Source organism: Pogoniulus pusillus, chromosome 2 (assembly GCF_015220805.1).
Source record: "Pogoniulus pusillus isolate bPogPus1 chromosome 2, bPogPus1.pri, whole genome shotgun sequence".
NCBI lineage: Eukaryota > Metazoa > Chordata > Aves > Piciformes > Lybiidae > Pogoniulus > Pogoniulus pusillus.
Window position 1 is genome coordinate 2,610,001 of NC_087265.1, and position 14,250 is coordinate 2,624,250.

At 48.6% G+C, this 14,250-nt stretch overlaps 1 protein-coding gene across 3 annotated transcripts in view; it reads right to left on the minus strand.

Annotated features, from left to right (window-relative positions):
* Positions 1–13,324, minus strand: part of ZEB2 (zinc finger E-box binding homeobox 2) — a 124,873-nt gene extending 111,549 nt beyond the window's left edge. The window contains exons 1-3 of one of the 3 annotated variants that reach the window (XM_064154660.1): positions 13,239–13,324; positions 12,957–13,056; positions 9,997–10,134 (exon numbers count right to left, since the gene is read on the minus strand). In XM_064154660.1, the coding sequence (XP_064010730.1) occupies positions 9,997–10,069 (73 nt within the window). In that variant the 5' untranslated portion in view covers positions 10,070–10,134; positions 12,957–13,056; positions 13,239–13,324. Of the gene's footprint in view, positions 1–9,996; positions 10,135–11,747; positions 11,815–12,610; positions 12,707–12,956; positions 13,057–13,238 lie in introns of those variants that run through there. The other 2 variants (XM_064154675.1, XM_064154667.1) reach the window with 2 other exon arrangements.
* Positions 13,325–14,250: the final 926 nt, after the last annotated feature.

The following is a 14,250-nucleotide window of genomic DNA, read 5'->3' on the forward strand; positions in this document are numbered from 1 at the left end:
GTCCTCACCCCCTGTCCGAGGAGGCAACAGCTCCCTTCTCGCCTTTGTGTGCCCATCTCTCCGACCCAACTTTCCTGTCAAAGACTCGAAAAAATATGCAAGGCTTGCACTGCCGCTGAGAAGCGGGACAAAGTTTAACTTCTCTGCTGGCAGCCGGAGAATAACTCCCAGGCAGGATTCGAGCAAAAGATCTGATTTGCTGAATTCTGCTCTTTGATTTGTATTTGTATGTTACTGCTACTGCTAAGATTGTTGCCAACCTCAATTAGATCACAAATGAGATCAGTTTAATTCAACTCCCAAACTGTGACCTGACCATGGTCTGAAAGTATTCAAAAACGCGTTTTAAGCCTTCCTTTGATTTCAAAAGGAATACTGCATGCTTGGTCATTCATACAAATAACATAAAACGTAATTATGGGATGATTTGGCAGATGACATTCCTGCCAAACCACGCTCCATGCCAGATACCGTAATGCTGTGGCTGCTGTCCTGGTGCTTGAGCGCACAGCACCCTCGAGTAAGGAGGGAGTAATGGGGTGTGCTCAGTGGTGAGGTGTTTAAATGCATTTGGGGAGGCAAAGGCATCGACAACGACCACACCACATTAAAAGCCCACACCCCACCTCTCCAGTTAGAAACTGCTGTATCACTTGGAAGTGGATCCGCACTATCAAATCTCCAGGAGGCTGTGACAAAGGAAGCCTGTAGCTTGACACACGGGTAACAACATAGCAAACACCTTTGATTCTGTCATGTCTCATACCCTTTGCTTTCTCACACGTTTGTGGCTGCTCTAACATTAACACCTAGAAAGAAAGAAAGAAAGAAAGAAAGAAAGAAAGAAAGAAAGAAAGAAAGAAAGAAAGAAAGAGAGAGAGAACCCTTGACAACAAAACCCCCCAAATGAAGCAATCTTAGTCAAACTAAAAACAGGAATACCTGTGAAGATATTCTTATGCCCAGCAAAAATATCTAACTTATTAACTCCTTCTTCTAATGGTTCAGGAAAGAGCAGGAAGTAGCTTTCTCAGAAAAAGAAAAAGAAAAAAAGGTCACTTTGGGAAAGTGAAGCCCTCAGAAAGCTGATGGCTTTCTTCAAAGCCACTCATAAAGGTTTGCTTGTGGAACTCTCAGCTCTTCTGCTGCTCAAGTGTGAATCCTAAACTGACCTTCCTCTCTCAGCAATGCTCAACGAGCTTTGCTTTCCTAGAGAGATCTGGGGATATGTTATATACGTAGGGGCAGAGTTAGAGTGTGTATGCATGCACACACATATAGATAACCCCTTGCTGGTGGAGGAGATGCCTCATAGCTCTTCCCAGCCTTGCTTCTGATGTACTAACCCCGAAAGATTCAGCAGCCACCAAGTAAAAGATGTGTCAGGCTGAGAAGTGCCACCTCCCAGTCTGTGCCCCTCTCCAAACCCCACTCCAGGCCCTGTACCTGCAGGCCCCCAGAGCTCACAAGGAGTTAAGGCTCCTTCCAGCATTACTGGGTAGGTTAATATCACAGCTGCTTGGTAAAGCATTATCCAGCACCTCACTTAACAAAAGCCTGCTTTTGCAAACAGACTCCTACTTTTCCCCAAGTGTCCAAAGGTGTTTACTGAAGTAAATCTGCCTAAATCCTCCATTGCTTGGGTCATGGGGGTGGTTAGGAGGGTGGAAGGTGTAGAGATAATCTCTTTTTGTAAATTCTGCAAATCTTCTGGGAAAAAATCAGGAATCTGTGTCACATGCTTCTGTTCAACTGGTAACATCTCGGTTAGTGTGCTCCTTAGAAGTGAAATCTGCCAGAGCAGCCACAGGGAAATAAGACATCCCTCCCCGCTCCACATTGTTCAAAGTGTTCTTCCCTCTCAAAGTTTCCTTACCACATTTAATCCATTTGCTAATGGGGAGGGGGGGGAAGACTGTTAGGATCTTAAAAGTGACATCTGGAAATTCAAATAAATAAATAAATAAATAACATTAAAATACTAAAACAATAAAAACCACTAAAAATGACAGTTTGGTCAGCAGGAGATAGTGTAGCTGCAAACTTGTCACTTGAGATTTCTGTGCTACCCTGCTTATTCCAACACCAGCAACTGCATGTTACTTTTTGCTTGTTGCAAATAGAGGCAAACAACACAGGAAATTTTGACAGCTCTGCCTGAAAGGGCTTAAATACTTCTCAGTAAGCAGGATCCAGTTATAAATAAACCTTCTCTCGGTGAGAAAAAAGTGGCTATGACCAAAGACCTCACCAATTTGTTATTTTTCTTCCCCCCCCCCCCCAAAACCCAGCCCTGTCTGATTAAAAGCACAGAAGAGATTCTGAAGAACAAACAAACAGGCAAGTCTTGGGACATGCACAAACAGGGACAGGGGAGGGGGACAGTTAGAAAAAGGACATTAACGTGACTATGAAACCTCCACGAGGGAGCCCAGTGACAGAAACTTCCACAGATCTCTTGCCTTCCGCCTCCTCCTCCTCCTCCACGAGCTTTTGCTGGTGCCACCGAGGATTTGCTGAGTTGCTGCTTTTCCCCAGTGGGTCGGGACAGGCCGGGCTGGTCGCCAGCCTGGGGACACCCCCGCCACCAAGCCACCACACCTCCCCCCTCGGCCCACAGCATCAACCTGGCTCTCTTGCCCTGCCAACCGCAACAACGTCCAGCCGGACCCTTCCCAAACAATTTAAAAAGCACACTAACCCCCTGATATTTCAACTGGGGAGAAGGCAATTTTTCACCCTTAATCTGCTCGCCAGTGGTGGCCAAGCTTGCCTCAACCCCCAGTCACCCCCCTGCTCCCCAAGGTCATGGTGAGTAAACAATAATAGTAATTAAAACAAAATAATAGGCAGCAGTCAAGAGCTGAGAGTACACACACCTGACCCTAACTATAACAGACTTCTCAGAGTAGAATTTGATCCCTCTCTGACACTTTCTACCTCAAGTGTTAGAGCGAGTGGCCATGAATAGTACAGGCATGCCATCTTGTAACACTATCTGCCTGTCAGAAGAGCCAAGGCTGGGTAGAGCAGGATCTATATAAGGCTTGTAACTAGGGGAAGCCCAACAAACAGCTACAAACACCTAAGTTATTTTACTCAGCCTCCACCCTTCTGCTTTTTTTTTTTCTCTCTTCTTCTCACTCTCTTTTTTTTTCCCTTTTTTTTTTTTTTTTTTTTTTTTTTTTTTTTTTTTTTTCCTTTTCATCTTGGCTTTCTGTTGCAGAATGCAAATGTAGCCTGCCGGCGGTGAATGGGCTGAATTGTGATTAAGAAGAAGAAGAGCTCCTTTCTTTGTTCTCCCCTCAGGGGATGTTTACTGGGAGAGACACAGCGGATCAGATATGAAAGGCATTCAGGTCAGCATTGATGTGAGCGAAAGTGAAATCATACCTAAGGCATTCAAAAGACCGCCGTGTCAGGGGTTCAGCTAACGGTGCATCTACTGTGTCTTCCCTGTTAGGCACACACATACACACACGAGGAAAAAAAATTCTCCACAAACAGGCTTTTTTTTTTTTTTTTTTAATTACCACCAAAAAAAAATTTTATATGGAAAAGAAGGGGAAACAAACAAAAAGTTTTCCCTGGCTTTAGCAACCCCAGCAGAAGCTATAGGACCTAAGAGCTGCGCTTCCTTATGGATCACGGATGGAACAGGTCAACTTGTATTAATTGTAGCTGTTGGGATCAGCATCATTTTTAGGGGGATATGATCTAGCCTGAAATGTGAACTGTTATTTTCAGGCGTACCTATGCATTCCATATCTGCTTCTATATGTGACACACGCATAGGTGTATACACAGATACATCTCTCTCTCTCTAGATGAGCTTCACCAAGCTGCCTGCCTTATTTTATTCCAGTGCAAACCACAAGCAATCGTTTCTTGCCTCCCTCAGATGCAACTTGAATGCTTGTTGGCATATCAAACCAGCACAGCACACCTTTAAAAAAAAATAAAGCAATCTTTTCTTAACTTGGAAACACTTTGCTGAGAGCTTGCAAGGCAGGAGGACGGCGACCACAGGCATAAGAAGTTGGTACGCAGCTATTTAAGTTACACTGATGCAAGGAAAAGTCCAGGCAATGTCTGTTTGTTCATTAAAAAAAAAAAAAATGCTTGATGAAGAAATATTTGGACCTTACTGGAGGGGGTTACGTTTTCCCCTTCCCCTTTTAAGTTTGTACTTCTCACAGCTTAAGAGAGTCTCTCAGCAGACTTTCCCAGTGGTTAGCTGACGCTGTTGGCATAAAGAGAGATGGGTAAAATATAAGGGGAAAATCGCAAATTACAGTGAAGCATACAGAGAGTTAGGAGGTGGCTGCATTTCCGGGGGATGGAATGGAAATGAAAACGACAAATCATTTGGAAAAGAAAAAAACTAAAAAAAATTAAAGGACAGGGCTGCTTGTCGCCTACAACAACCATCCCCACGATGCTGAATTTGTTTCCACCCTCAGAACCTTAGTTAAAAGATATTGTTTGCCTACTGCTCACATCTGCTTTAATGGTGACGTTTAATTCTGAAATATTTTCAACTAGTGTTTCTGCATCACGGATTTCTCTCCTTTTTCTTTACACTCTAAAAAGACAACTAAAGAGCAATCAAAAAGGTGTCTGACTTGGCCATTCAGACAATTGCACCCTTGTGGGAATGCTGGAATGAATGGTACAGTGGACACCCCAGCACTATTGACGTTATAAACATGTAAATGAAACACATTAGGGCAGACAATCAATTGTCTGTGAGCACTGCAAACCTGCACTCCCTTTCTATGTGACAGGCACAAAATAGTGTCTACCTTGGGAAGCCATGGTCTTGGAGAAAATAAGGACAAAGAGTTCTCTTTCAGAGAGGAAAAAATGCACCTTAAAAGCACTAGGATAATGCAGATGCCAAAAACTGTTGTGAGGCGAAGAATTTCCTATTTCTTGGAATGAATGTGGGGCTGCTGTAAAAGAATCAGCACACTTCTTCCCACTCTAAAGGTAGAGACACATTTTTCTTGGGGAATATTACCAGCCTGTCCTGAGAGCGAACAGCTTAGCCTTCCATATATTTTCCCTATCTTGGGCACTTGGCTATGCATAATTGTCGATAATTAACTTGTAATGGTTTCCTTTTTTTTTTTTTTTTTTCACTTTTCTTTTTTCCCCCCTTTTCCCCCCAAATATGCCTTTCTAGGCATCAGACCTGTTTTTCTCACAGCGATTAGAAATGTCCCCAAAAGTTTCCTTGCATGCGATAAGCAAAAAGCCAGTGAGCATCAAACGCTCGCAAATGGTACACAGTAAATCAGGCACGAATCTCCACATTTGCTGCATTTCTATACACCCAGAATAAAATAAACAGATCAGGATTGACACTGAAAACAACCTCCTCTGCTTCATGTCACAGCTCAGCTTGGACACGGTTCTGCGCCGAGAAATTGTAGCTAAGGTTATCATTACACTCTGGTCACTCACATGCATTTACTGCATTAATTTTTAATACCTTTCTCCAGGTGCTTTTCTGAAGGGAAGGCATTTGCCTCCCTCCCCAGCCAACAACTCTCGGAGGAATCTCCTCGCAACGGATTCCCAGCCCTGCAGAGGTCCCCGGGAACAGGAGCGCTCCCAGATGCCCGCTCTGCCTTGTGCCACCTGGATTTCACAAAAAGCAGCTTTTCTCCTCACACTCAAGCCTCCGTCTAGCTACCTCCAAACTTCTCCAGGCAGAGAAGACAAGCCTCACTTCCCACTCACTACAGGCAGCAGGCTTGGCTTTTTTTTTCCTTTTTTTCCCCTTTCCTTTTCTTCTTCCCCCCCTCTTTCTCAAGTGGGAAGTGAAGGAGGTTTTTCCCCCTTCCCCAGCATCCTCGCAAGGAGCGTGGGTGGGTATCTTTTTGGGGAAGGCTCTCTGAGCAAGTCAAACCGTGTATTGCTTGTTTGGGCTGTGTTCTGCCTCGGAGCAAACGCCCTGAAAGCATTGAACTTTCTCCTTTTTTTTTTTTTTTTTTTTTTTTTTTTTTTCACGACTGGAAGAGAGGTGGCAAAGCGAGATGTTCACTGAAACTTTGGGGGTAAACTAGACCAAACTTTCCCATCTCCTCCTTCTCCTTCTTCCTGGAGATTTTTTTTAATTGTTATTATTTTTGAGAGGGGGAAGAGGATAGGAAAGAGGGAGGGAAAAAAGAAAGAAAAAAGGCAAACTCAATCCCCAAACATCCAACAAACGCCAAACCACAAGAAGAAGGAGGGAGGCAGAGCAGGGCATCCGGACGGCGGGACAGCGCTGCCCGCCTTGGCCCCCGCTTCGCACAGCTCCGCGCCTCTCCGCTCCTCTCTCCGCACCGGCGTAGCGGCAGCCAGCGAAACCCCCGCCTCCGCGGGGGGCCCGTGCGAAAAAGGGGGCTCGCTGCCCTCTCCTCCTCCTCCTCCTCTGCCGCGACTTCTCTCCCGAGTGAAAGTACCGCGAAGTGAGTCAGGCGCTGGGAATCATCTGACTGAACTTCCCGGAGCTCCGCCGCATTCCTGGGCTGCCGCTCCGCGCACCTCCCGCCCACCCCCCCTTCATCCCCCCCTCAGCCGCTTTCGGGGTCCTCTCCTTCCCACCCTCCGTCCTAACCCCCACCCCCATCCCGCACACACACCCCAGGGGGGCTCACCCCTCACTGATTATCATATCGCCTCTTTCGGTTCCCCCCCCTCTTCCCCAGCACACCTCTCCTTCACTCCCAGCAGCTCTGATCAACACCGTTATCTTGGAAAATCCCGAGCTTTCGACCCTATTTAGCTCCGGCGTAATTTTATCCGGCCCCGGGATGTAATCCCGAGCCTTGCCCATCCTCGCAGGGACACGCACCCAGGCTTGGAGCCCACTCAGGCATTAGTTGGATTATTCTGTTTTGTGCCCGTCTGTAATTTGTCTGTGATTGCACTCACGCTCCCTCAGCTTCCCTGATGACCATCTATTTGATTTCTGCCTTTTAAAAATCTATCTATACATTTTTTTTTCCAGTGGCTTGCAAATTTTATTTTGGTTCCTGCTGCATTTCTGAGGAATTTCTGTCTGATTTCGATAAGCATCACCGTTCCTGGTGTTATCAGCAAAGACACAAGCTCAGAAGTGACATCTTTTCCACGAATGCAGGAGAGAAGAAAAATCCACTCAGTCCAGATAAATCCTGGGTAATTCCCAGTGGGAAAGGCATTGGATACATGCTTGTCGAGAAAGAGAAAATGAAAAAACAAACCCATAACCCAGCCCGAACCCATCCTCTCTCATCTACCTGCTTCTCAGAACCAGGACATTTCTTACTCAGAAATGAATGAAACAAGCAAACTGTGAAGCACAAAGAGGAAAGGTTGGACAGACGGAAAGTGGGGAATTATTTTCCCCTCTTTTTTTTCTTGGCCAGAGCAAGACGCTGAAGGGAGAAGTTAGACCTCGGTGTGACCAGCGCACACACTTGCAATGAAGTTTGCAGGATCTTTCAGAGGTTACCTTAAAAAAATCGCAATTAAACTTTCGGCTCCCAAGTGTGTGGTGCCTTCCCAACTTAGTGCACTTCCCTGCAAACACACTTCTTTTTTTTTTTTTCATGGGAGCAACAAGAATCTCTGGCAACCTCCCTCTTAACCCCCCGCCCCCAGACCCATACATGTCTCCCAGAGACCTGGCTGCAAGAGCAGCGTGGACAGGCTGCAGTCCTGGTGCCCCGGGCAAACACAAGCGTCCAGCTCTTTATTTTTGGGGATGCTGGGGTGGGTTCCCCTCTCTCCCCCCCCTTTCATCTCCCCCTCCCCCGACTCAAATCGTGTTGAGAGAATATGAAACCCGTAGACGCATCCCTCATCACAGAGCATGTGATGGGTTTAACACGCTAAACTAATAATCTTGTATGAAAAAGCAAGGAGGCTGAAGAAGAATAAAGCCCCCTCAAACACTCAGAATATTCTTTCCTGCAAAAGAGCACTTCTGGATGCGTTGCTTTAAATCTCATTCTCTTTTTCTCTCAAAAATGACTGTTTAACATAAGAAAAAAGGCTACTTGACACAAAGCTTTTGTTATCCAGTTGATCAGCAACGTGCTTTAGATACTTGTAAGGGGAAAAAAGCCCCACAACAGACATTGATTTTAGAAAATCAATAACCAACATTTAATAAAAAGAACAGAGGAAACACAAGAGAGGAGAGGGAAACATTACGTGTAATTTTAATGTCTACTAAATTACCCAGAGATGAGGGGAAGGGGAGGTCTCCTCTGTGAGGACCACCTTAAATAATGACAGACACAAGAGTAAAGGGTGGCGGTGCAGGCGGGGGGGTGGTGGGGTGGTGGTGGTGGTGGCGGCGGAGGGAAAGAGACTTTAAAAAAAGATAACAAGGAATGGATCCTTGGGAAGCTGCTCGGAATATATTATTTTAGTTGGGTTTCTGCCTTTTTTTCCCCTTCCCCTCTTTCTTTCTTTCTTTCTTTTTTTTTTTTTTTTTTTTTTTTGGTAATACTAAGCCAAGCAAATAGATCAAAGACAACACAAAGGGAAAAGCCAGTGTAACATAACGAACAGTTTCTGACTAAAATTCCTCTATCACTCCCCCATATGGCTCGACGCCTCCACCACAACAAGAAAAAGACACACACACACTCACAACCTAGAGAGAAGGAAGGAACCGGGGGGGGGGGGGGGGGGGGGGGGGCGACGGGACAGGATCATTTGTTTCTAATCAACATTCTCTTGTCTTTGTGGTTTTTTTGTTGTTGTTGTTTTGTGAGTGTGTGTGTCCCCCCTTTCCTCCTTCATCACCCCCCCCCCCCCCCCCCCCCCCCCTTTTTTCTCCCACCTCTCCACTTAAATGAAGTAGCTGAGCTATAAGAGCATGGGTTCAGGTTCACACAAATATCTTCCTTCCTCCAGCTCCTCGGGAAGAAAGTTGTTTGAAAGTGGGACCGGGATGGCCAGGCGAGGGGCTGCGGGTGGGAAGGGGGAGGCCGGCGGGGGCGGTGGGGGCAGTGATGGTGGAGGTGGGGTGGGGGGAGAGACCATCAGCCGGAGGAGAAAGGAAGAAACTAAGGGAGGGACGGGGAGAAACGGAGAGAGACCCACAAGCAGTGAAAGCTGCCAAATGTGAAATCAGCCCAGAACACCGCGTCCCACTCAGCCCCGGCCCTACGCGCCCGGCGGAGACCGGGGGAGAGGGCAACTGTGGACAATTGGGCACCCAGCTCATTAGTATTATTAATTATTAGGGAGGAGGAAGTTTCATTTTCGAGTCCCTAACAATAAAAAAGAAGAGAGAGAGAGAGAGAGAGAGAGAGTCCCTAACTCGGTGCCAGCCTGCCTCGGGTTTCTCACGCTGCCGGGTTTTTTTCCCAGGGCCGGCAGCCGGTTGCCCTCCCGCCGCCCGCCCCGCTCCGCGCCTCTCCGCGCCGCTCCGCGCTTCCCACCGCCCAGCTCCGCGCTTCTCTGCGCTCCCCGATCCTGACAGCGCCTAAGCCACCCGGCAAACGGCGGGGCGAACCTGACCAACCACCCCCCCCCTCCTTTTTTACCTCCCTTTCACCCCACCACTCCACCAGACTCGGGGCACCGGCCCGCCTGCTCCGCGCCCGCGCAACAAACTTTGGGGCGCGGCAGCTGCGCGCTGCTTCGCCCCCACTTCCCCCTTTATATACACACATACACGCAGAGGAATGGGGTATTCCTCATACACACCCACACCCCCCTTCCTTAATGCTCCGGCGCCCCTCGGCCGCACAGTCCCCGCGGGACGGCCCCGCTACCACGGAGGGCGGCGAGCCCCGGGCGGGCTCCGTTGCTGCTGCTGCCGCCGCCGCCGCTGACTGCCGCCCGGCCCCGTGTCCGTCCCATCCCGTCCGTCCCCCTCCTCCCGCTCGCTCCCTCCCTTCCCTCCTCTTCCCCTTCCCCGTCCTGCGACCAGTTCCCCCCCCACCCCATCACCGCGGCGGAACCGGCCGGAAAAAAAGTTTGCTTGAGGGGTCGTCTTACCGTTTTTCCTCCGGGGGTTGGCTTGTTTTCGCCTCTTACACCTGGGGCCATCCGCCATGATCTGCTGCTTCATTGATAAGAGTGGATCAGATGGCAGTTCGCATGGGCTCGACTCCCTGATTCAGCAGCACGCAGGCTCTATGTAACAACCAAGCACAGCGACAGTGTGGGCATCGGGATATCCCATTTAAACGCAGGGCGCCAACGGGGACCCCAATTTACACCCGAAAAAGCACCCATCCACGCAACACGGCGAGGGGATTGCCGTGCCGGGGTGGGGGGTGTATGTCTGTGTAAAAGGGTGTGTGTGTAGGGGAGAGGTGGGACGCAGACAGAGCGGGCTTCCCCCCCCCCCTTCTTTTCCCTAGCCGGGTTGATTTCTTATTTATTTATTTATTTATATTTGGTCTCCCCTCTCTCTCTCTCTCCCTCCCTCCCTCTCTCTCTCTCTCTCTCTGTGTCTGCCTGAGCGTGTGTATGTGTCTGTGTGTGTGTCCCTCCCTGCGTGTGTGTATTGCACCAGCAAAAGCAGATCAGAGAGACAAGAATTACATCTCAAATGAGTCATAACTCATGACCGTATGAGGGAATGCACAGCTTTTACAGTAGGCTGTTTGACTCAATGCTAGGCGGACCATTTCCTCCGAAAAGTACTTTAATTTGACATTACAACTTCTTTGCACAACCTCATTCTCCTTCTGTCTCTATTCCTTTTTCTTTCATTTTTTCCCTTTGCCCCCCTCCAAAGTGCTGTCCACCGAAGTGATAAGAGGAAACATGGCTCTCCCCCTCTCCTTTTGGGGTAAAGCATAGCACGGAGACCTCCCCCTAACACCGAGGAGTGTAATTATAAACCTCTGTCACCTTTTTAGTCAGTTTGACAATATTCAGGGTTTCCCTTGCCCCTGACTTAAACAAAGCTTCAGAGTGTCATTTATTTCCTTTTTTTTTTTTTTTTTTCGCCCCCCTCCCCTTTCCTTCACAGAAAAGAAACAGAAATCAAAACTACCGCTGTCAGAGTTTTCAACCCTTCAGTTGGGTTTGGATTTTTGTTGCAGTTTTGATTTTTATTTTTTGTTCTAATTTAAACTTGCAAACTTTTGGACCTACTCTCTCTGTGTTTGTGTGTGTTGTGTGCCTGTGCCCGGGCTGTGCAAGAGGCTCTATCTGTCAAAGGCAGAGAGGCAGGAGCGCTGGGCTTTGCTGCAAGAACCGCTCCTGAAAGTCCACCTCGAGGAAGATGCTGTAGCTTTAAAGATGCTTTGACTTGAGGATTAGTTTAAACAGGGGGCTATAAAAGATGTAACAGATGCAAACTGTAAAACAAGGGCAATTAACCCTTGCTCTCCTGAGCAGGATCCCCCCCTCTCCTTCGCATCTATTGTCTTCTGCACTGAGAGTTTTACACAAAACCTAGAAAATCATTACCTGACTCAACAATTTAAATTATTATTACTATTTTGCAGCAAAGTGGGGTTCGGTTTTGTTTTCTTCCCCCCCCCCCCTTTCATTTGTTTCCCCCTTCTTTCCTTGTGTCTTTTCACTTTGCTGGAGCTTCACACCAGAATTGAGCAGTGAAGTGTGCTGCTGCTAGGTGGTTTTTATTCTGCCTGAACTCTCCTTCTCAGACGTTTGCAGTTATAGAGCCTGTTAGGCTTTAAATAAAATAAAATAAAATAAAATGAATATCTGAGCAGGTAAGAGCATGGCAATACCCAGAGAGTGTGTGCAGGGTCAGGGTGTTTACTCACACTCTCATGCCTGGTGTTCCGCCTGGCCAGGGTGAATTGGTGGCTCTGTGGATGTGGATGGATGTGGCTGAGGAAGGAAGAGGCTGAGAAATGAGCTGGAAACTTTAGGGTTTGCCAGTTCATTCTCGATCCTGGAGTGGGCAATGGTGGCATCACCGCAGCAGGAGATGTAGCGGGAAGGGGAAGATAGGAATCGAGGCAAGCCGGGACCCTCAGCCTGCCTCGGCAACTGGCGTTTTAACGCAAAACGACCAATGGTGAATTGTTTTAAATACGTTTCAATTACCTTCCCTGAGCTACTCAGCCTCCCGCAAAAAGTTGTCAGTGGTTTTAAACCTGCAGATCTCGACAAGATGTTTCTGCTCAGAGCTAGACCGGCTAGATTTTTAAAATATACATACATTTTATTTCGCTTTTTGGCAAACGACTATTAAGTTCCAGTCAGTACTTTCACTTCTTGCTTTAGGATCCCAGAAGCTAAGGTGTTACTTCACCCGGCTTCACAAAATAAAATAAAGAAATGAAACTAAGTAAGCAGACAAACCAGCAAACTTTCTGTTTGGGGAAACACATCCTTTTGCCGGGGAGCTCTGCCCGGGGCTGGGGCTCCATCGGTGCCCGGCCAGGCTGGCTCTGCAGGCTCAGGGTGTGCAAAGCATTAACAGGTACCTGCAAACTTTCCGAGCTCAGATGTGAAAGCTGAAATAAAAAGAGCAGGAGGTGGGTAGGGGGGATGTTTGGGTTTGTTGCTTGGTTGCTTGGTTTTGGTTCGGATTTTTTTTTCCTGTTTGTTTCCAGGAGGGCTAAGTCTCTTCCTAGTACTAAAACTTTTGGTGCTGCCTCGTAAAAGCTACCTCCCGTACCTGGCTGACAGGTAAAGCAGAGCAGGGGCAGTAGTGGTGGCACAGCCGTGAGCGCCCCGAAATTGCTCACCCCTTCCCTGAGCGTTAGCGAGGTGACTTCAGGTTTCGGTTAAAAAAAAAGAGAAAAGATACATTAGAGGGGAGATTTTTCGCCTCAACTATGAACAAGCCAACGTTTAAAAATTCAAATGTAATCGAAATTAAATAAGCCCGCTAGTGCCTGAGGTGGTGTGAGAAAAAGAGGAGGAGGGGTGGTTGAGGGGGATGGGGGGGAAGAGAAAAAAAAAAAAAAAAACCCAGAAGGAGGGGGGGGGGGAGAGAAAATGGAATTAAATTCCGAACCTACCTGCGAGGTCTTGTTTGTAGTTTTGGCCAGAAATGATGAGAAGAAAAAGCATGAAGAAGCCGCGAAGTAGAGGAGAAAAGGTGAAGGGAAGATGCAGCTCCTGAAGAAATTGTGTGGGTAAAAAAAAAAAAAAAAAAAAAAAAAAAAAAGGGAAAAAAAAAAAAAAGGTAAAAAAAAACCAAAAAAAAAAAAAAGTGCCTTGCAAAGAGTTGTCGGAAGGACCGTTATTCCTGCTGGGCAGGTTAGGACTGATCTCTTTCTGCCACTCCAGGAAACACAAACCTGGGGACGGACTGACGTGTTACGCCTCTTCTAATGACATTTTTTTCTTTTTCTTTTCTGTCGGAGCGAGAGGAGAGACCCTGGAACACACGCCACCTATCTTTGTGGGGAGGGATAATTGAAGAGCACCAAACGTGAGCATCATGTGGAAACGTGAGCGCCAAGTTTTCTCTCCCTCTCTCTCTCTCTCTCTCTCTCTCTTTCTCTCTCTCTCTCTCTCTGGGAAAGGATCTGGGATAGATTATACCTTGAAAGTCTCCGCCAAACGCTTTAGCGGCAGAAATGCGATTCCACCGCCCGCCCGCCTGCCCGCCCGCCCCGAACCCGCCCCCCGCTCCGCGCTTCTCCGCGCCCCTCCGCCTTCACCCTGCGGAAACTCAACGCGTCCCGGCGCAGCATCCCCTGTGGTGTGTTCCCCCCATCCCTTGGGGGCTGCATCCCCTTCCTCTCCCCCCCTCCCCCTCCTTGCTCTCCCGGCTGCATGCTCTGCTTCCCCCCACAACCCGCTCCGTCTGCACCCCTATTTCCACCCTCCTTGTCTGCATCTTCTGCCGTCCTACCCACCCCGGGCTGCATGTTTTGCCCCCGCACCCCCACATCGCTGCATCCCCATCCCCTCCCCGGGCAGGATCCTCCACCTCCGGGAGAAATCTGTGCCGGACCACCCCCCCACCTCCCCCTTCCCCAGCAGGATCCTGCCGGATCCCCTGCCCTCAGGCTGGATCCCTGCCGGTCGCCGTGTCCCCCCCTTCTCCACCCGCCGCCTCTCCCCCTCCTCCCCCATCCCCGGGCGGGATCCCTGTCGTCGTCGTTCCCCCCTCCCGCCCCTCCGGCGGCATCCCCCCCGCCTTGCCTGCCCGCGGAGCCGGCTGGGGGCCGCATCCTGCGCCCGCACCATGCCGATTCCCAGCCCCTCTCGGAGCTGCTGCGGAGGGGAAAACTTACCCTAACATCAATGCTTAGAAACTAAACTCTGTTCGGGAGCTGCAAATAAGATCCTGGCTGACTCCTG